This window comes from Colletotrichum gloeosporioides (assembly GCF_011800055.1).
Source record: "Colletotrichum gloeosporioides strain Lc1 chromosome Unknown consensus_47, whole genome shotgun sequence".
NCBI lineage: Eukaryota > Fungi > Ascomycota > Sordariomycetes > Glomerellales > Glomerellaceae > Colletotrichum > Colletotrichum gloeosporioides.
In genome coordinates this window covers 262,091-283,059 of record NW_025544692.1, presented here as the reverse complement: position 1 = coordinate 283,059, position 20,969 = coordinate 262,091, and the positions used below count along the sequence as shown (strand labels likewise).

Below are 20,969 nucleotides of genomic sequence, written 5' to 3'. Positions count from 1 at the left end.
GAAAAGAAAACGGAATTCCTCCATTACCATTTAATACAAATCCATGAAAGCAACATTTGAAGTACTCGGTCTGTCAGGACCTAGCCGCGGGTACCACGAAACCAATGCCATCTCTGTTGTCATTGGTTATTGCACATCAGATGAGGCCTACAAGAAATAAAATTTCACAATACATGAAGACACATGGGCCATGGTCACCGAGGAGATAGAGTTGAGGCCTACCATTCCACGCGTCCAATCATACTGGGCGCTTGTCATCTTGCTCAGAACGCTCCCGGCGATAAATACCTCCCCCAACCAACGTGCTCATTTCCGGCATTTCTATTCCTTCCCCACGGCCGGCACATGTTGTGCGAAGCCTGCCACTCTTTTCCACAACCTTCGTTGCCGACCAGATCACTCTTTTCTTGCTTTGAAGTTTAGCCCTTGGACTCTTGTTCTTGCCATCACCATCCAGCAGGCTTACCACTCCTTCAACTCTTTCTTGGGTAGGCCTTAATCTCAAGTTCAGACCCCTCAGGCTCGACTGGTCTAGGGTTCTTTTATCATCATCATCAGTCTCTCGAAACCGTTGATCCTCTGTGGGTTCAGACCGGTAGTGGAGGGCCACTCGAAGAATATGATTGGAGCACTGCGTCTAGCTTTCTTCAGCCTGCTGGGCATATCGACGGGGAGCAGGAGAATCATGGGCAAAATGGAATCGAAGTCGAGAGGAATTTTATTCCTCAACAGTCCTTACCAGAAACACACCAATATCCTGGCAATAACAACTATCAGGACGATGCGTCCGCTGAGGAAGCCATTGGGGTCCATGATGGAGAGTCTGGCCCTTGGCGATGCAACCAATGCCAACGTGTTCACCAGAAGCGATACCTGCTCAAGTAAGTCTCTCTCGAGATTAGCCAAGAGGTGATTTAATTTTGGTTGAAGCCGATGCATCAAGAAACACGCCAGACAATTCAAGTGCACAGAAGACGGTTGCTCTTCAACATTTGTTTACAGGAAGGATCTACGCCGCCATCGGGAGGACAGACATCCTGAAAGTGTGGAGGGTTTCTTACCTTACTTCTGCCCTCACAATGGCTGCAAGTATTCGGAAGGGGAAGGCCGTGGATTTCCCAGGAAATACAATCGCGATAGGCACGTCCGCACACAGCATCGTAATCAGCCCTTGGGCTAGTAGAGTCAGACTTAATGAAACGGAATGCCAGGCATAAACCTTTGACCTCAAAGTACTGTGACTCGAATCCACTCATGCCGTCAGCGACATCCAACCTTCCCGCACGGAGAACGAGCGCCATTAACCGCCGGCACCGTCGAATTTCCAACCCCAACGGCCAGCTGCGCGGCCCAAAGCCGCTAGCGCGAGCAGCGCAAAATTCCCAAGCGAGTTTGGCGGAATCAGAATGCTGTGAATGGCCAGCCTTGTGCAACTGCGGAACTCGTAATTCAGTTGGGGGACTGTGGCTTACGCTAGTTAATCTCACCACGAGACTTAGGCTCGATTTTTGCTCCCTTTTTGTCTTAGCTGTCAGCCCCAGCTGTTCAGCTACATCATCCCGGCCGGAAGCTATGAGGGGTCTTTCAGATGATCTGAGCCGTGAAAGGACAGAAAATCTGCGGCTGTATGCCGGGGATTATTTGCGTCCGGAATGTTGTGACCTGAAATGGTGTCGATCTCGCGGCGAGCTTAGATATAAGCATGTCTGTCTCCCCCCTCCCGGCAGATGCCCCTGCCCAGCTTTTCCCCTCAAATCGGCAGCTTATACCCTGGCAGACTGCATCCCAAGGGTGATAATACGACCATAACTTGGCAGAGGGCCAGCCAGAAGGGCATCGTGCATAGGATCTCCCATTATGGCCAACATCGATCAAGACCTTTGGGTTCCAGGCAACTTGACCTGGGACCAGCTAAACTTCCATAACAACTGCACTGGTAGGTAGCCTCCTAATCTCTACCAGCTTTGATTGCGGTGATGTAGCTCACAACGAAAATAGCATGGGGTCAATGGCTCGGAGCATTGGTACAACCTGACCCTTGGGACCCAAGTTCGACACGCGGAATGAGCATGGAACTCTCGATGATACTCTTTCTCAACTCCATACCCGATAATTCCAGTAACTATACCAGTCTGACTACGTGGTACGCCGATGTATCTTCTTTCTTCGCCTACAACATGATGCACACTCCTATTCCCAACGCCACCTCCCCCAAATATTATCAGTTTAGCCAGCGATTCAACGATACCATTCTTTGGGGCCCGAAAGAAAAGTGCGAGGCCGATTTTTGCAAAGCTGTCGGATATACAGGGAGTCAGGATCTATGTGGTATTGGAGTAGGTGTCTCTCATGTGCGTAAGTGTTCAGTTTGGGCTGATGTGTTTGTAGGTAGTGGTGTCCTATTTCCTCGAAGCGCTTCTAGGGACGATATATCTCATCGCCTTCACCGTCCACCAGTCGATCCGATACATCAACAGAAATACGTACAAGAAAAAGAGACAAGCTGGCCAACCACAGACTATCAGCGAACGAATCCTTGACTCTTTCCGCGGCTCCTTGGACATGTTCCTAAGCGGCGCTATGCTGATTGCCGTCGCCATGCTGGGGGCGGCGCTGTATTCCAGTATCACCAACAAAGAGGAGAGAGAAAAGGTCAATCCGGATCTGCCTTCAGGCGAAGCCGTCTATGAAATGGCGCTCTCCCTGATTGCCTCCAACTTCTCGGTATTCCCAGTCATGCTACTCTATGCTTTAGTAAAGCATGACGGCCATCGGAAGTGGCTTCATCGCGCTGTGTTGTTCATTCTTTGGGGCCTGAGCGCATCCGTAGTCTATATGGCGCCGAGAGCTGAGGTGGACTATGCGGAGCGCAAGAGTGGCCACGAGAACTTTGACTGCGACCAGCGCGGCTCGCAATACTGGCACGTTGTCAAGGCGACCCAATTCCTTGTCATAGGGATGCCTCTACTCTGGCTTGTCATCACCATATTCCTGACCACAGGCTTCAAGATCCCTGGCTTGGTCGACAAGCCCTGGGTCAAGACATGGAGGTCAATATGGCGCCTTCTGATTGCGTGGATCAACCTATTTCTCATGTGGGGCATTCTCGCCTACTTCACGCACTTCAGACAGAAGATCATTGATGCGGCGGGTGGTCTCGACAAGAACGATAAGTGGACATTTGGTCAGGTACTTGCCTTAGCTGCCTGGGTTCCAGTCGTTGCAGAGCTGTTCTACATCTTGGCTTGTGAGTGCTCAAACTTTGAATTGAGGAACCATCGGATGCTGACATTGTTGCAGTTGGCCTGGAAGACAGTCTGTCAGGACATATGCCCTCAGACTACCACGCTTCGCTTGTCGGAAACACTGCCCAGGTTGACCCAAGTCAGGAGAGACCTTTACTTCATAGGGATTCGACCTACGATATGCGACATACTTCAGTCTACAGCCAAGCGTCGATGTATGATCTCAAACAAACTTCCACAAATGCCTCGTCTGCCACAACTCTCGCTTCTCCACCCGCATCAACACCTTCGAATCAAATGGCGTGGCACGACCCAAACTACCAACCATTTCAACAACAACACACAACAAATGCCCAGAGGCATCAGAGCTGGGATCCCTATTACCATACTGGCTGGTAGTAATACTCTCCGAAGGAGCCATATTCGCTTCGAATACAGAGAAGAAGGAAAAAGAAAACACGGAACTATAGCATCATGTAAGATACGTAGCAAAAGAAAGCATGGATCCTAATGTGACGGAAAGCGTGCATGGATAGATAAACGTACCAGAATGACAGCTTCTTGTAAACTAGAAACCCGCTAATACTGGGCAGTTAAATGCTTTTTCAACACAGTAATGCTGCTCACGAGCCGCGCTGATGACATTGGGTCAGTTGAAAAAAGTCATCAATTGTTGATGTATGTATTCATTTGATCACAAGAATCACAGTCAAATTTGAAACGGTGGGAAGAACGAACTGATTCGTGAGCATGGCCACTATGTACCGAAACAAGAGGAAACAGGAGTTCAGGACAAGAATCAAATTACATTCAAGCCATACTTTCATCCGAATTACGCTGTTTAACTCCACAAAGATTGAGGGAAAAGCCTCTATAAGTCTATTGTTCTAGGTTATTTCCAGAATTGAGACAAATCAAGCATGGCGAAGGGTAGATCCGCATCATCGTGATCACCCATCTGTTCCACAATAGACAAGAAATCATCGGATGATATTCCAATACTATCAAGGAACTCGGCGTTGTTCGGCGTTTCTGGTGCGCAAACCAGGGGCTGAGGCTCGCTGAGCGTAGTAATGGAAGCCAAATCAGGTTCCGCGGTTGAAGACTCCCAGATACTTGGGAATGGCCGCAGTTGAAGCGAACGAACACGGGGCCTCGAGGTTTGAACGCCAGGTTGGTTAGCCCGCATGGCAAATTCATTGAAAAGAAATTCCAGATGAGTCAACTCAGCCTTTCGTACTTCAGCCACGGAGTTGCCCTTGTGGATCATGTCATCCAAGATTGCATGTGCTTCTCTGCCGTGTGTTGGCCCGTCTATTTCGGTTGTAGATGGAAATAAGGCATTTGCAATGGTGAGATGAATCGCCGCACCGTATGCGTATTCAAGATCGAAAGGAAGGAAGACCTCTATTATCTGGTAAGTCTGATGCGATTTCGATGAGTGGCCTGGAAACGCTTACCGATTAGAGTATCCTCTCCAGAGAGGATCTGGAGTGTCTTAACTGCTGACTTGATTCCTGTTGACATCAACGGGATAAGTGGAGCCATGAAGTCCTCCAGGTCCGGTAGTCCTCGGCCAAAGTGGTCGAGTCGTTGTTTAAGCGCTGACAGAAGTAGTGGCCGTGTGGCGATGACCACGCACTGGGCATTGGATGTTAGCAGCAAAACCCATAGGTTGGGATTGGCGCGACCGCACTTGATGGTATAGAAGAGTAATATCTCTCGTTCCTTTTGGCATCGTGTCCACCGAGTTTTGAAATTTGACACGAGTGATCTTTTCGATCTCCTGGGCATGTCCTGCCAGAGTGTGTAGAATTGACTTTGTTTCCTCAAGAAACTTGCCTAACGGGGTCTTTTCAGATTTGTAAACGGCTAAATAAGCCATTAGTCGTGAACAAACTCTGCAGGTGATACTGGCTGCACATTGACTAACTGTTGATGATGGAGGAAAGCAGATGAGATAGCTTTACTCTCAAACCCAGAGTTGTGTCCTGAGGTGATGCCATGCTGGGCGGATCGAGCAGAGTTGTAATGTCAATATCCTGAGTATTCATCGGAACGCCCAATGAGCATGAAAAGTGGCGGTCCATGATGTAAAGAGTCCACCACAGCTTCCGACAGCGGGCTACTGTGTCAGATCCTAAGGCTTCTTCGGGCAGCTGGGTGTGTAGGCCTTCCAACTGGGCTATCCGTATTGCCTGGGCAACCTTGAATGTGGAAATGAACGTCAGCTCAGTCTCGTCGAGAAAGCTGTATACTTACATATAGCTGTGCTGACTCTCTTTGATAAATTGAGTATAAGTACAGACCGGCTAGGGCCAGAACCTCGATTGCAAGAAGGCTGTCCTTCCACAACAGCGAGGGATCAGGCAAAAGTGACATCGCACGAATGAAAAACTTGGAGCCTGGCGGCTCTTTGGGGGTTTTCGATCTCGAAAGAAAGGCTTGCCCGAATGACAAGACCAACAAAAACTGAACAAACCACAGCCGCGACTCGGCTGCTTTTTGAACGGGATTACCATAGTAGAACTCATTGACATTCTGGACGAATACCTCGTCATCGAGAAATTGATAGTTCTGACCCAGGTGAAATTTCACTGTGCTGTATAAATAAAGAGCATGCTCAATGGAAGGAAGACCTTTGATATTAGGCGGCTCATCTGCGCCTGCGGCACTCCACTTTAGAGTATATATTTCGTCGTTGAGGAAGCTCGGCGCACTGAAGGGAGTTTCATGCTGGAGCTTCTCCGCCATCATCAGAGTAAGTCGGGCGGTAAAAGACCATGTTGAAGACGGTGCCAGCCAGACTATCAAGATCCCATTAGCTAGTCTCAGGTGCAACACGACAGAAAAGAACAAGAATTACTCCAGTTTCGTTTGTTTTGGTGAGTGTTTCGGATCGTCGTGGACGGCAACGTGAAGGGACTTGTGTATACACAATGTGTTTCATCGCTAGATTGGACTATTCTTGAACCTCTTCTTGGTGACGATACTGCAACTTGAAATATGTCAGAAAAGGGATGAACGTGCTTTAACTTTGTAATTCACTCACCGTCGTCATCGTTCTCGGAGCCGAAAGCAGCATCACACGATCTCTTGCTTCCGGTCGAACACACGTCCGAGGCTCTTCTTTCTCTATCATCTTCGCTTCTGACGTGAATCGATCTCTCTGAAGACGATGCCTTGGTGCCCGAATCCTCATACTTGCATCTGACCACGCGTCGTCTACAGTTTGCACATGGCTCATCACCAGTGCACTTGATTTTGCTCGTCCGACACGGTATGCATCTGAAAAGTATCCATGTGAGATCTGGATTTGCGGAGGATTGTAGTGAGTCTTACGCGTTCGTAGTCCGCCTGATCTTCCTCCGACCACCGTCCATTTTCGAAGCACGGTCAAAAACGAGGCCTGTTGGGCAGCAAGAAGGACAATGGCTCTTTGTTTGACGCCGAGGAATGAGGCATTCGAGATGGATTCGCAGCGGGAATCATTGATAACAACGCACGCGGCCGATATCAAAGATAGATGCTACCGATGGATGAAGTGCAGAGACGCTGATAGCGGGTGGATGACAAGTGGGGACAGAGTCGCGTACCCCGCGAAATCACACACAATCGTGCCGGACAAGCTCGTGACCCCACGACGGCAAGAATCCGGGGAAGGACGCTATGACACACCTTTAGCTAATGTGGTATGTCCACAGGAACTACTCCCAATTATTTAATGACATAACACTCGCGTATTCTGTTAGAATCCATTGCCTTGTGTGCACCTGATGAACGGCCCTCAAATATACACTCAGCCCTTCGAACGGGTTTGCCTGGGACACGGAGATCTGTCATTGGCCTAGAGGATAGGCTTTCTGATAAGGAACTTTTCACATTGCAGGCCCGGTGGGCTCTTTCACATGCATATCTGCTTGATCACGGAGTCGGTGGCCTAATAGTCTCTGACTTCCATTCCTATCTCATCGAAGGCTAGATAACGAAGATCATTGTCGAATCTTAAGCGCGAAGATCACACCGTCTGTCTTACCCGAAATTAGCGATTCGATCCGGAGCAGCCCCTCCTGATGTGGGGCCGAGAAGCCGAGCAGGGATCGGGTGCAGGGATCGGGTCGGGATGGCGCCGTTATCAAGAAGCCGAGTGAGCGAGTCCCGTGCATCATCCTCTGCTTGTGTCAGGCTTCTGCTATCCTGAAGAATCGTTATCTTCCAAATCTATCGCCGCCAACTTTGAGAGAAAAGAGTTTTGGTCTTTGATCATCCGAGTAGATAAGAAGGAATCGGGAACCACAAAAGAAGATTGGCCGTCTCGATGCTGGATTGATGGCGATAACGGGCCACCACTGTATTTATACCCAGTCGCGAGGCTCAGCGTCTCCATTCTACGTCACATGTCGCGTGATAGTATTGAAACACAGAAGATCTCTTCAATCAGAAGACTTTCGTACACATTTCTGCATACACATTACGTATTTGATGTAGTTCCAGAACAGGCTTTTGCGTTGAACAAAGTGAACGCTCGGGGCCCGTCTGCTTTAGGAAGGATAGGAATTTCTCCGTTTTGGGAAATATCCCCAAGTCGCATGCACCAACGAACGAATATGCGAAGAAGACGGCTTAAAAGATATCGAATCTATGAATTTGTGACCAGCCGTAGGATCTAAAGTAGACCGACCATGTCTTTCCAGGGGAGCCTTTTCATGGAGCTCTTGAACCGAAGCTCACTCTCGTCTGTCACTCTGGCCCGATTGATATTCCCCAAGCGTTACGATGCCCGCTGAAAGCATTGTAATTGTTGGGTAAGTGAGAAATAGCACGTAATATTAACGTGAAAGAGTCACTGACTTAATTCAAAAGCGCAGGCATCATCGGCCTAGACGTTGCACTGGTGTTGGCAAAGGCAGGCCTCGGTAAATCTACTACGGTCGTAGCTGAATACCTGCCTGGAGATACTGCGGTCACTTATACATCCCCATGGTTAGGATGATTCGAACTCATTGAACCAGTCAAGTGATCCAGGCAAAGACATGGCTGACTCTTTCAGGGCCGGCTGCAACTTTTCAGCCATCTCCGGCAGCGATGCCAACGCGTTGAGATGGGATCGCGTTGGTTACTCCCATCTCTGCAAGCTGGCATCCGAGGCAGAGGAAGAGGCGTTCGTGAAGAGAACTCCATCTATCGAAATGTGGGATGAGGAGATTCCCCACGAAAAGATAAAACACATGTCTGACTATCTTGAAGATGTAAGGACTTTCACAAAGACCACTGTGATATTTCCAAAGCGCTGACACGGTTATGGTAGTTCAAAGTTTTGCCTCTAGAGGAACTTCCAGAAGGCGTCAAATTTGCTGTGTCTTTCACCACTTTGACTGTGAATGCGCCTGCACACCTCCTATACCTTTACCGGACGCTGAAGGATCGTTATGGTGTACGTTTCATCCGGCAAAAGGTTCCCGATATTCAATCCGGCTTCCTCAGCTTCGACACAAAGGTCGTGTTCAACTGCACTGGTAACGCAGCCAAAACACTATCCGGCGTTGAAGACCAACGCTGCTACCCAACCAGAGGCCAGGTTGTGTTGGTCAGAGCACCGCAAGTCCGAACAAATGTGATGAGGCACGGCAAGGACTACGAGACCTACGTGATCCCTCGGCCTGGATCAAACGGAAATGCCATATTGGGAGGATACATGCAGAAGGGAAGTGGGTAAGTTCATTGTCTGGAGCTCATCGTTGAGAACCTACATGTTGGCGTGAGCTCACCCTTGATAACAAGTGACGGTGCTACATACTATCATGAGACCATTTCCATTATGGATCGGACCCACAAGTTGAGTAGCGAGCTTCGTGAGAAGGATTCTGAAGTACTTGCGGTTGTTGCTGGGCTAAGACCCTCACGCGAAGGCGGTGCTCGCGTTGAGGGTGTTCAGGTTGACGTAGACGGTAGGCAGGGTTTGATCGTACATAATTACGGAGCTGGAGGTACTGGGTTTCAGGCTGGATACGGCATGGCGTTGGAGGCAGTGGAGGCTGCTGCGACCGCTTTGAAAGATCTACAGCATGCAGGCTTACGGTCGCGCCTGTGAGGGTGTTAATTGATACGCAGCAGCCTTGGGTTCATTTGTTACAAGTAAGAAATAAAGCTTCCGCTCATAATACGTCCATACTCGTGGTCCTGTTTGTGCTTTCTCTTTGTCCCTACCTACTACTTTCATTATGTAAGACGAACAGACGCCTCTTTCGCAGGAGGGGACGTGGCAGCATTTTTAAATTTTGCGAACATACAAGAACGGTTTAGAACATTTGATGTTGTATATTGCAGCATTCCTGCTTATCGTTTCGAGTCTAAATATTGTATCCCTTGCTGATACATGCTTGAACCTCACGTGTATGATCCCGGGATAGATGTCGTTGCCACCGCACTTTGGTAGAACCCAATGGAAAGCAACGTATTTCATGTTTTTGAAATGAACCGTCATCTTTTAATTGAAACTAAGCAGCACTGTAGTCTATCTCAAAGCTGTGCGTAGGGCTGTAATGCAACGCCCAATATCCATCCCAGATCTTGTTCGTCAGAGGCCCAACTTTACCCGTTCCATTGACAGGCTGGTCGTCAAGTTTGGTAATTGGCATGATGCCCCCAGCCGTCGTACACATCAGTATTTCATCCGCCTGGTAGGCAAGTTCGACGGGAACGACCTCCTTGCGGATAGGGATCTTGTTTGCCTCAGCAACTTCAAGAACACTCTTTCTCGTCACACCCTCAAGGACACCGCGATCAGGTGTAAAAAGAGTGCCGTCCTTGATGAGGCAGATATTGAATCCAGAGCCTTCAGTAAGGTTAGAGTCGCCGTCAGTCAAGAAGGGATACGTAGCGCCTCGGTCAGAAGCCTCAAAGAGACCTCGCACCAAGTCACCCCACTGGAGATTTTTGACGGTGGGATCGATGGCACCTGGAGGAACCCTGCGGACAGTTCGTGCGATGACTGCGGAGCCTCCGTGAGGCTGGTCCTCGGGGTCCATGCACCAAACGTAAGGCTGAATGAACATGTACAGATTATTGTTCAGTAGATCCTCCGGCTTCGCGCCTCGGACGCCCTTCAGGCCACGGGTAACAATGAGCTCCACAAAGGCGTCGCGAATACCGCTCTTAGCTACCATGTCGACAAGGATCTTCTTGACTTCTTCGCGGGGCAGAGGAAGTCGGAGACGCAACTTGGTGCAGCTGGCCTCCAAACGGCTGAGGTGGTCGTCTAGGCGGAAGAAGCGACCATCCCACACAGAGGGGACATCGTAGGTCAAGTCGCTGTGCATAAATCCTTGATCCATAAGAGGAATCCGTGCCTCTGCGAGTGGAACGAGTTGTCCCTCAACCCATGCGATGCCTTTGGCAAAGGGATTGGTGGGGGTGGACTTCTCCAGGACTGCTTGTCGCTGCTGGTATGCAGCAAAGATCTTGTCCATCGTAGCCATTTTGGATTATCGTGGTTCAGCCTGTGGCGGAGGGCGAAAGAGAATGAAAGATTAACCGGCAGCGGGCTTGTGAAGAGAAGTCGATTTGAACGACGAAAACGAATTATTTGGAGTGCCTTGACTGAGTAAGATGGTTGGCAATTGATGATTGATGATTGCTTATTGTTCTTGATTTTCGCTCGTTGACCTTGAGATCTAGTCGAACGCAGATGCTGTGATCTCTTATCATGGCCCAGATTATGACTTTTGCTGCAGTGACGCATCGCGAGGCAGTCTGTTGGATGCGGAGGCCCATTCCCCACAGCCGTGCAACACTGCAAATATGTCCCGAAATAGAGAGGCTGGTCTCGCTGTGAAGGCCTGCACCCAGATCCTTGAGGTAGAATCTCACCTAGTGCCAAGTCATCATAGGTCTTCTAGTCAGTGTTGATCTTTCCTAATATTTCCTAATGTGGAGAAAGCGCGATTTTGCCAAGTCTTCGGCGTAATCCACGTTTACATCCATTCTCAACGTGCGGGGTTCTCCATTGCAAAAGCCAAGAACACTAGGGGTTATACGGCACGGAATGATAATAATTCAATGCGGGAAATATTGGGTTGCGATTGCATTGGAGGCATATCTCTGCTTGAAGGCAAATGACCATTTGACTCTAAACTACCTAGTTGAGCCAAGCGTCCGTCACACCTTGAAGGCCCTTTGCCAACCACTCATCACCAAGTTTCGCGCTTGAGTCAAAACCGTGATCCCCAGGCCGAATTGCCAAATGCACATGAGATGATGGGTCTACTGTCTTCAGACGTGCCACAAATTTCCTTGTCCCCTCAACGGGTACTGCGGAGTCCTCTTCACCATGCAAGATGAAGCATTGCGGGAGGATGGGTCGGTCTCTGCGTCCGTTTGTGGTCAACAGCCGGAGAGGAAATAATTCGTTCTCTGTGCCTAAGAACTCAAGAAACCTTCCATTTTGCACAATTGCCATGGCCAAGTCGAGTCGTGTTGGGGGGTCAGCTGCTGTCAAAAGTTTCCTGCTTCCAGACAATGGAGAAGTCAGAAACTCGTGAATGACCTCATCCGGGAAGTTTGGAACCCCGACGATTGGCTTGTTGAATCTCCTGGTGTAATACGGCGATTCAAGATCGATCATAGGATACGCCAAGATCATACCACGGGGATTAGCGAAACCGTGGAGAACCGATTGCAGGGCAAGATATCCACCTAATAGCACCAAAAAGACAGCGATGTCAGTTCAGTTGCCGTCTCAGAGCAAGCAGTTTCGACTTACCGGCGCTTTCGCCTACAACCAGCAACTGATCAAGATCAAGCTTGATGTTGCTCAAGCCGACGCTTGCCAGCGAATGCTCGACACCACCGCTGCTGAGCCATGACCAAAAGTTACTGAGGTCTTGCAATATGTCAACTCCCTTCGCTTCTGGAAGCAAATGATAATCGGGACTGACAATCACGGCATCGTGAAATTCAGCGTAGTCCAAAATCCACGTGGTGAACCAAGCGGGGAAAAGGCTCGAGCCTGTGACCTATGAGACGATTAACTTTTAGTGACTCCCAGCCCGACAATTGGAGCCCAAAGGCAGTGACTGAACATACCAGAAACCCTCCATGAATTCTTACAATCAGAGGCCTTGCGCCTTGGGTCTTCATCGACTTTGGGAGGAGTACATCAACCTCTATATCAATATCGTCGGATGTATAGTGACTGCGGTATATACGAAACGGGTCGAACTTTGACGGCGGGTCAGATAGGAGAGCATTCACTAGCTCATCGAATTTATGTTGACGCTCTTTAGCAGAACTCGTCGCAACCGTTGGCGAACCCATGACTGACGCGAGAACACGAGCATGAGCAGCAGAATGCATGATTTTCAAGTCTCGAACAATTGAAGTACCGATTCAATTCTGAAGGAAATGGAGTGAGTGCGGGTGTGGGATAATGTCGTCTTTTGAAGAGATCAAGCTACCTGGATCACCAAATTGCCTTTTTTGACTTAGGTTGCATAAAAAGACGGGGTTGAAGCTCTGAAGATTTCACACCGGCCCGAAGCAAGCTACAAGAGCCGGTAGATGGTTATTCCCCGCATTTATATAATGATGTTTGGAAAATGCTTTTCATGAAAACGTGATTTAATACCCAAAAGATGATCTTGCGTATAGCCTCGCAAAAGCAGAGTAAGTACACTCTAACCTGAAAGACTTGACAATGGCAGGTGTTGCTAATTGTCGGCCCCATCCAGCTGCGTCACGGCTCTACTCAGTAGTTCTGGGAGCAATGATGTTGTAAATCTCAGTTTCGACCTTGTCTGAGCATTCAAGAACATACGGATCTGGTGATAATGACTTTGGTCAACGCTGCGTCTTGTTGACGGCAACAAAGAAACATTAATCAACGCTTGTGCTTACCTCCGTAAGGTGCAATCTGTGTTGCAATGATTCCGCCAAGCTTGTTCGTACGGTCTGCAAACCAATAGAGATTCGCAAGGCCCTCCCAGGAGGCGGTCCCTGCCGGCCTTCCGGTTGATGACGGTTGGTGACTGATTGAGAACGAAAGCCCCCAGCCTTCAGTATGATCCTCTGGCATTGGGGTCAGCGGGGTGGGTCTTGCCAGTGTTGGCTTTGAAACCGGGATGAATTTACTAGAATAGCGAGGCTTGTCAGGAATTTGATCGGTGAACATCTCTAGACGACGTCAGAAACTTGGTTGTACAAAAGGCTCAGAAACAATTCAGTTCGCATACCGCCTACTGTTTCCGGTCTCAGCAGTTGCGCCTTCGTCCTGGCATCTTGGCCATCATTCAGGAGCAGCGCGATGATACCTGTGTCCAAGTCAACACAGCACTTCCCAAAAACAACCGATTCTCATAACCGCTTTGAAAGTAGAGACTTACGAGAGAACTCTGCTGGCTTGCCAAAGCATCCATGCCCCCCAGCGCAAAACAGGTCGCCCTTTTCCTCCTGCGTTTTCACGATCAGGGGCTTTCTGTAAATGTGATCTATCTCGTAAAATCCACCGTCAACATCTCTCTGATGCATATGAGCCAATCGTGATTTCGTCTCTTCCGAAGGTTGAAACGTGATGCTGGTGATGTCGAGGGGTCCGAATATGTTCTCCTGAAAGTACGTTTCTAGGGACACTCTTGTAGCACGCTCGACAATGATGCCCGCCCAGTCCATTGATGTCCCATATTGAAATGTTTCACCCGGCTGGTTCAGCAGTGGGCGGCTGATGACATCAAATCTGTCACAGGAGAAATCGTCCAGGCCGACCGGACGGGCTACCTCAGCCAGTTTGTCATCTTCAAAGGCGTACCCGAAACCAGCTGCGAAGCATGTATATCAGCAAGTGACTATGAGCGGTTTGAGACTTTGGATGGGATACCTGTGTGGTTCAGAAGCATCCTGAAGGTGATACGACTTTTCTTCGGAACATAGTGGAAGTCTCCTTCGGCTGTCCTCTGGAGCACCTGCACATGACGTAATTCCGGTGCCAACTCTTCGAGCTGGTCTGCGTCGTCTAGCTTGAGCAAGCCTCGCTCCACGCATTGCATACAAGCTATGGAAGTTATCAACTTTGTGAATGATAAGAGCCAAAATGTGGTGTCCAACGTCATTGGCTGGGTTGTCGACAAGCCCTTCTTCCCGGATGCATGCTGGAATATCGGAAGACTATCTTGTCCAAATGCACAATACACAACCCCCGGAAGTTTCGGATTTTCCCCCGTCGTGTACTGGTCGATAAGATCGCGCAGGCCTTGTGCCGAAGCTGCAGTCATGGCGGGCATCTTGGCCAATTTGTCTCGCGTTGCGTGGGTTGACGTTAGGCGGTAAACGTCCTCTATCAATATTCGTGTTTGCACAAAAGCTGGCATGTGTATTTCTGTAACATCAGGCTCTCTATGGTTCTGAGGCGCATAGAGGATGAAAGGTATAATTTCGGTGGTGTGCAGCCGAGGAGGGTGGGGTTGCAAGCATTGTAAATATCTCCTGTTGCGGACATGTTGAGCCCATCACTGAACATGCCTGTTCTGGACCAGGCAGGTTGTGGATGGATGATAGCAAAACTGTGCCAGAGCTACTTTTGAGAAGCGGTCGTCCGGCATTTCAGCTAAGGCTGAATCTTGAAATCTACGGCTTCAGAGAAAACGAAACAACAAAGAGAATCGTCTCATTCCATCTTTGACAAATCCACACAATGGCAGAGTACAGATGGCTTCCAGGTCCAGTCGGCGAGATGCTTCGCTCCTCATCCCTTGCCACCACGGCCACGATACCTCTACAGGGTCACCTAGTTGTCACGACCGGACATGTCGGCGTCAACCTCTCAACAGGAGAACTCGTCAAATCCAGCATTCGAGACGAGTTTAATGCCGTATGCGATTGTCTCGATGCAGCTCTTCGCGACGCTGGAGTCGAACTCGGGCTTGGGGGGGCGCATAAAATTGTTGCGTATTTTATTCGTTCGGAAGATGAGGCCAAACTATTTAAGGTCTTCCGGGAGAAGTACCCGGGTCATTCGCCAACGTGGACGTCGGTAGTGGTTGCGGCTTTGGTTGTCCCGGGCATGCACGTCGAGCTTCAAGCGGAAGCTGTCCGCCACGGCTGAGAGACTTTCTGATATGAGCTTCATTGCATTTGAGGAGGCTAGCGAGTCGTATTTCAGCTAATCAATCTACGTAACCCCAATACATCTTTTCCCTGAAATTTCACTGCCGGTCAGGCATGTTTCTGTAAGCATTGTTCGGATCCGCCAGTTCTTCTTCGACGGTTGGGAGCTTCTTGACCACCTTTGCGGGGGCCCCCATGGCAACAGAGTATGGTGGAATGCTCTTAGTCACGATTGATCCTGCCCCAATAGTGCTTCCCTTCCCAATAGTGACCCCTGGCAAGATGATTGTACCCCCACCAATCCACGCGTCATCCTCTATGTACACGGGATCGCCAAACTCGACAAACTTAATCCGAGAAAGGACACTGGTCTCGTGCCCTGCGCTGTAAATGCTCACGTTTGGGCCCAGTTGAACACGGTTACCAATGATGACCAGGCTGGTATCAAGGATGGTGCAGCTAACCAGTATTAGAACACTTCAGCTCTGATCTTGGAGAAAATCGTCTTACTTGAAGTTGATAAAGCAATTCTCGCCAATGACCACGTTGCATCCATAATCTGGTATGAAAGGTGGCTCGATAAAAGTTCCCGGGCCCACCTTTCCCAAAATGTCCTTCAGCATTTCTTGCTGCGTGGCCATCAGCTCGTCGTAAGGCTTCGAGTTTGGATCCATATTGTTGTACTTGTAAAGTAGACATCTCGCGCGGTGACGTCCCGCAAGCAGGGGGGGATGCAACGGATTGTACCTATCTACGTCAACATCTCAAGAACTTTGATTGTTCATGTTGCATGCTCACAACATTCCAGAAATCATGCGCTCGTATTCCTCACACCAGGGAGTGCCCTTCAGCTGCTTGGCGAGCTGAATGATCTCGCTGTTCTTCGTTGTTCTAGCCATGACAATAGACCGGTGTTCGGTTACTTTCGTTCCTTCTGAAATCGACGGCTTGTTTTGACATCGATATGTCATAACGAAAAGGAACTACTTTATACATGGGGGTTATTCCAACTTTTCCAGAAGAGGACAAAGGAACATTTCCGAATCTGGAAATATTCGACCACAAGCTTTTACCCCGCTATGCTATCAGTCCAACCAGGGATATGCCCCGCTCAGACGCACACGGGCGCGGAATGTGTCTTCATGTTGGGGTTTGATCAACGACGATAGCTAGTTGAACTCATTGCGTGATATCCTTTGTCTGGCTCACTCTAAAGTTGATGCTTAACAGCAGCGCTACATACTAATTAAACAAGTTAAATCTGAGGCTTCAACTTAACTATTTAACTTAAAGATCATAACAAACTTAACTAATTAATAGATTTAAACTTAACTTATTAGATTTAATATAAAATTACCTAATTAGGAAGTTAGTGATATTATTATAAGGTCTCTAGGGGTTAAATATATATACTATATAGTAATTTAAGGTTATATTAACCTTATTAACCCCTCTTTATATATATATAGCTACTAATAGTAACTTAACTACTTTAAACCTAGTTCTAGAGGTATTAGGTCTTCTTAAGTAGAGATAACTTTATTAATAACTTCTATAAAGTTAATATAAACTTAGTAAGGCTAAATACCTTCTTATAGTTTATTACTATTACTAAGATAGTAAAGATATTAATAATAAGTTTACTAAGAGTTAAGAAGGTCTAATAATATAAAATCTACTACTTAATAAGGTTATTAATAAACTAAATAATTAATAAATAATAATATTAATTTAGTTTAAAAGCCCTATTATTAATAGCTTCTTAGGTCTTATTAGCTAATTATTAACTATATTTAGAGTTTTTATAGTATAATACTATTAAGATTAATATAAAAGAACCCTCTAGGGGTATTAGAGGTATTAAAATAGGAGCTACTTTATAATACTATTATTCCTAGTATTTATAAAAACCTTACTTAGTATTAATAACTTAAAAACTTATTTCTAGTATATCTTAATACTACTTAAGCTATTATAAGCCTTATCTAAAGTATAAAATCATAATAGTAGTATAAATAGATAACTCTCTAAGCTTAGTATAATACTTATTAAGTACTTTCTAACTATTAATAATAGAGATATATAAGTAGATATTAGAGTTAAAATTAACTTCACTTTAAGGGCTTTAAGACTTATATTTAGAGTAAGTATAAGTAGGGATACTATTAATTAATAAGGTTTATAAGGATACTACTAATTAATATAAAGATTACTATAATAACTTTATATATTAAGTTAATTATAATAATTAACTCTATAAAGCTATTTAATTAATCTTTTTATTAATAAAGATATTATATAACTTCTATTAATTTTCTAACTTATTTAAGAAGTATTTTATATTTATAAGAACCTCCTAAAGTTAGTTATACCTATTACCTTTACCTTAACTTTTATATTACTTAGTCTATCTATAGAGAGGCTTAAGAATATTATTAAGCTTAATAAGGATATATTAATCCTTATTAGAAAGGTAATCCTTATTAGGGAGATAGTTTACTAAGTTATAAAAAAGCTTATTATTATATATAAAGGTATTAATTTAGCTATATTTAAGTAGGGCTTCTTAGATTATTATATATATTAAGTTCTATTTTATAGTATTATTTAGTATTAAGTTAAGCTTTTAGGATAACTCTTTAAAGATTATAAATATATTAGATTAATTATTAACTTTATTACTAAACTCTAAAAACTTCTCTATATATTAAAGTAATAATCTAATATACTTAATAATATTATAGAATTTACTAATAGATCTCTTACTCCTCTAAAGTACTATATTTACCTCTAAATTACTAATATTAATAAGACGTTTAGATTAATCCTTAAAAATATCTTAATTAATACTATAGATAATAGCTTAACTAACTAGATTAAGGATATAACTATAATATTAAATCTATTAATAGATAGTATCTTTTTTATTATATAATAATAAGATAGATAAGTAGAGTACTTTAATATAAGTATTATTATTTATAGTATTATTATAAACTATAAGTCTAACTTAATTAAATATTCTGAAGTTATTAATAACTATATATAAGGTAGGAGTAATATTAACACCTAAGTAGGTACTAAATTAATAATAGAGGGCTAAGAGGTATTATATCTACTTACCTAATTTATTAATAAAGTAGCTAAAGATAGTAATAATTATATATTAATTAAGGGAAGTCTATAAGTTAAATAATAGATATATTTAGCTAAAGGTATCCTATATCTCCTACTTAATCTATACTATCTTAGATATATATAAGTAATTAAATTAAAGCTTTATATTCTCTCTAAACTAATAAACTTAGTTACTAATATTATAATTAAATAGATAGAGGATATACTAAATATATTAATTACTAAATATTATAAATAGGTTATTTATATTAATAAAGTAACTTATAATAAGCTCTTTAATCTAATAGACTTTTAACTTAGATATAGTAATTATAATAGAGTAATAATACTTTAGAAGTAGGCTTATATTATTAAAGTTACCTCTAACTTTAGAACTTCCCTACTTAATATAGTATATTATCTTAAGATAGTTAATAGTAGTAATTATAGTAGAAGTATTAAAGGGTTTATTAATACTACTAGCTTTATTATAATAGTAGTAGACCTAATATATATTACCTTTATAGAGTATTAGTATAAGAATAAGTAGGTATTATAAGTAGTATATTAAGTTAGTTATTAAGTAGAAGCTTATAAATAAAGAAGCCTTTATTTCTAATCTAAGAAGTATAACTATAAAACCTCTTCTTTAAGATTAATTTAGTATTAAAGAAGGTCTTATTCTTCTATTTAGCTTAAGGTAAGGCTTATAGAGAGTCTCTTATACTTAAGTTAGTACTTAATATATTACTAATAGTTAAGGTAGTATATAGTTAAGTAGTAATATTATAAGGTATTAATAATAGAGTGATACTAATAAAATAATTAAGATATTAGCTGATATTATAATAAGGTAAGGGAGAAAACTTATTAATTATACTAAGTACTCCACTCTAAGCGAAAACCTCCTAAAAATACCTAAACACTTATATATTAATTTTCTAGATAACTATAAGAGATATAAAAGTAAATATATAAATATAAGCCTAACTAACTTATATTTTATCTATATTTTCTACTCTTATTATACTTTAGGTTATATAATTTTATAGGAGAAAATAAACTACTAAGAAGAAGTTTAATAGTATTATTTTTATAATATTTTACTCTATCTTTATTTTAAATAATTAAGGAGGTATAATAGAGATTAAGAAGGAGGATAAAAGTAGAGCTAACTAAGGTTAAAAAGGTTTAAAAATACTTATCTTTATTTAATTTTTAAAAGGTAAGAATTACTAAATTTATTCTATAGACTAAACTAAAAAGTCTTAAAAGTTCTTCTAGAGGGATAGTTACTAAAATTATTAAGAAAAAAATAGAAAAAGTATAAAAATAAATATATTTTTTATTTATCTACTTAGTCTTTTTTATTATAAGCTAATTAAACCTCTATTTATTTATATAAGTTATTTCCTTCTATAATAACACTTAATACTTATAAAGCTACTTATCTAACTTCTTACTTTTAAGTTAAAATTACTAAAAATTCTAAGTTCTCTACCCCCTTCTATATATCCCCTAAGTTTTTTATATATTAAAGAGAGGAAGACTTAATTAACCTTATTTTATATATTTAATTTATTTTCTAGCCCTTAACTTATACCTTTTATTATCTTAGTTAATAGTTAGTCTCTCTATTAATTCTTTTTAATATAAGTTTAATTATAATCTTCTTTTTAGATTTCTTTAACTTATTATATATTAAGTACTATTTATCCTTTTAGTATAATTAGGATTAAGAAGGTATCTTAAGGTTATATAGCTTAAACTATATCTTTAATTAGGTTATCTTAAGTAATAAGAAATTACTTTAGAGTTAAGTTATTAAGTCTATTTATTTTAAATAACTTAAGTTTTTTAACTCTTCTCTTAATCTTTATATAGTAGAGTTCCCTTTACTTATTCTCTATTTTAACCTATATATCTTTAACTTTATTTAATACTTCTCTAAAGTAGACTTTTCTTATTTTATAGTAATAATAAAGGTTATAAGATTAAAGTTATTATTATAGATTATATTTTTTATTCTATTAGTTTCCTTTAGAGGGATTAAGTCTTCTATTTTAACTCTAATTAACTCTTAAATAACTAATATCTAGTTAGGTATAACCTCTCTAAAACTTATATTTCCCTTATTTTCTTATTATTCTTCTTACCCTTTTCCTTTTAAAGCCTTTAATTAGTTTTTAAATCTAATTTTAGGTTTTAGCTTTAAGTTTTTAAATAAGGTATAAGGACTAAATTCTTTAGTAATAAGCCTAATTTAGTAGTTAAAAAGGTTTTTATAAAGATTTAGATTAATTTCTTAAGCTTTAGTAGTAGTTTCTAAATATAAAGCTTTTATACTAAAGATACCTTATTAGATAATATATCTAATAAAGTTTATAATATAGAGGTTATATTTCTATAAATCCTCTTTTAATTTAATTTAGAGTTATAAGATAATAAAGAAAGTATAATTAATAAGCTTTTAAGTTTCTATTAGTACTTTATAGATTCTATACTAATTAT

At 43.1% G+C, this 20,969-nt stretch overlaps 8 protein-coding genes across 8 annotated transcripts; 3 read left to right on the top strand and 5 right to left on the bottom strand.

The window, feature by feature from the left end:
• Window positions 1-1,857: 1,857 nt before the first annotated feature.
• On the top strand, window positions 1,858-3,644 carry GCG54_00005799 (uncharacterized protein; the record flags this gene model as incomplete). The annotated part of the gene is made up of 4 exons (XM_045405815.1): window positions 1,858-1,936; window positions 1,999-2,336; window positions 2,389-3,247; window positions 3,301-3,644. 4 exons carry the CDS (start codon window positions 1,858-1,860, stop codon window positions 3,642-3,644), a joined length of 1,620 nt encoding a protein of 539 aa, XP_045264213.1.
• Window positions 3,645-4,137: 493 nt separating this feature from the next.
• Window positions 4,138-6,628, bottom strand: GCG54_00005798 (putative transcriptional regulatory protein; the record flags this gene model as incomplete). Its single annotated transcript, XM_045405814.1, has 8 exons — window positions 4,138-4,652; window positions 4,706-4,886; window positions 4,942-5,117; window positions 5,179-5,495; window positions 5,524-6,052; window positions 6,112-6,237; window positions 6,298-6,533; window positions 6,588-6,628. 8 exons carry the CDS (start codon window positions 6,626-6,628, stop codon window positions 4,138-4,140), a joined length of 2,121 nt encoding a protein of 706 aa, XP_045264212.1.
• Window positions 6,629-8,021: 1,393 nt separating this feature from the next.
• Window positions 8,022-9,336, top strand: GCG54_00005797 (D-amino-acid oxidase; the record flags this gene model as incomplete). The annotated part of the gene is made up of 5 exons (XM_045405813.1): window positions 8,022-8,050; window positions 8,109-8,228; window positions 8,296-8,494; window positions 8,554-8,957; window positions 9,027-9,336. 5 exons carry the CDS (start codon window positions 8,022-8,024, stop codon window positions 9,334-9,336), a joined length of 1,062 nt encoding a protein of 353 aa, XP_045264211.1.
• Window positions 9,337-9,742: 406 nt separating this feature from the next.
• GCG54_00005796 (putative branched-chain-amino-acid aminotransferase) lies at window positions 9,743-10,723 on the bottom strand (the record flags this gene model as incomplete). Its single annotated transcript, XM_045405812.1, has 1 exon — window positions 9,743-10,723. The coding sequence occupies one exon, from the start codon at window positions 10,721-10,723 to the stop codon at window positions 9,743-9,745; it is 981 nt and encodes a 326-aa protein (XP_045264210.1).
• A 659-nt stretch (window positions 10,724-11,382) lies between these two features.
• Window positions 11,383-12,560, bottom strand: GCG54_00005795 (uncharacterized protein; the record flags this gene model as incomplete). Its single annotated transcript, XM_045405811.1, has 3 exons — window positions 11,383-11,939; window positions 12,007-12,259; window positions 12,330-12,560. The coding sequence occupies 3 exons, from the start codon at window positions 12,558-12,560 to the stop codon at window positions 11,383-11,385; spliced, it is 1,041 nt and encodes a 346-aa protein (XP_045264209.1).
• An 855-nt stretch (window positions 12,561-13,415) lies between these two features.
• GCG54_00005794 (Acyltransferase mokF) lies at window positions 13,416-14,518 on the bottom strand (the record flags this gene model as incomplete). The annotated part of the gene is made up of 3 exons (XM_045405810.1): window positions 13,416-13,552; window positions 13,625-14,056; window positions 14,116-14,518. 3 exons carry the CDS (start codon window positions 14,516-14,518, stop codon window positions 13,416-13,418), a joined length of 972 nt encoding a protein of 323 aa, XP_045264208.1.
• Window positions 14,519-14,928: 410 nt separating this feature from the next.
• Window positions 14,929-15,339, top strand: GCG54_00005793 (uncharacterized protein; the record flags this gene model as incomplete). The annotated part of the gene is made up of 1 exon (XM_045405809.1): window positions 14,929-15,339. One exon carries the CDS (start codon window positions 14,929-14,931, stop codon window positions 15,337-15,339), a length of 411 nt encoding a protein of 136 aa, XP_045264207.1.
• A 100-nt stretch (window positions 15,340-15,439) lies between these two features.
• Window positions 15,440-16,240, bottom strand: GCG54_00005792 (putative acetyltransferase C18B11.09c; the record flags this gene model as incomplete). The annotated part of the gene is made up of 3 exons (XM_045405808.1): window positions 15,440-15,800; window positions 15,852-16,088; window positions 16,140-16,240. The coding sequence occupies 3 exons, from the start codon at window positions 16,238-16,240 to the stop codon at window positions 15,440-15,442; spliced, it is 699 nt and encodes a 232-aa protein (XP_045264206.1).
• Window positions 16,241-20,969: the final 4,729 nt, after the last annotated feature.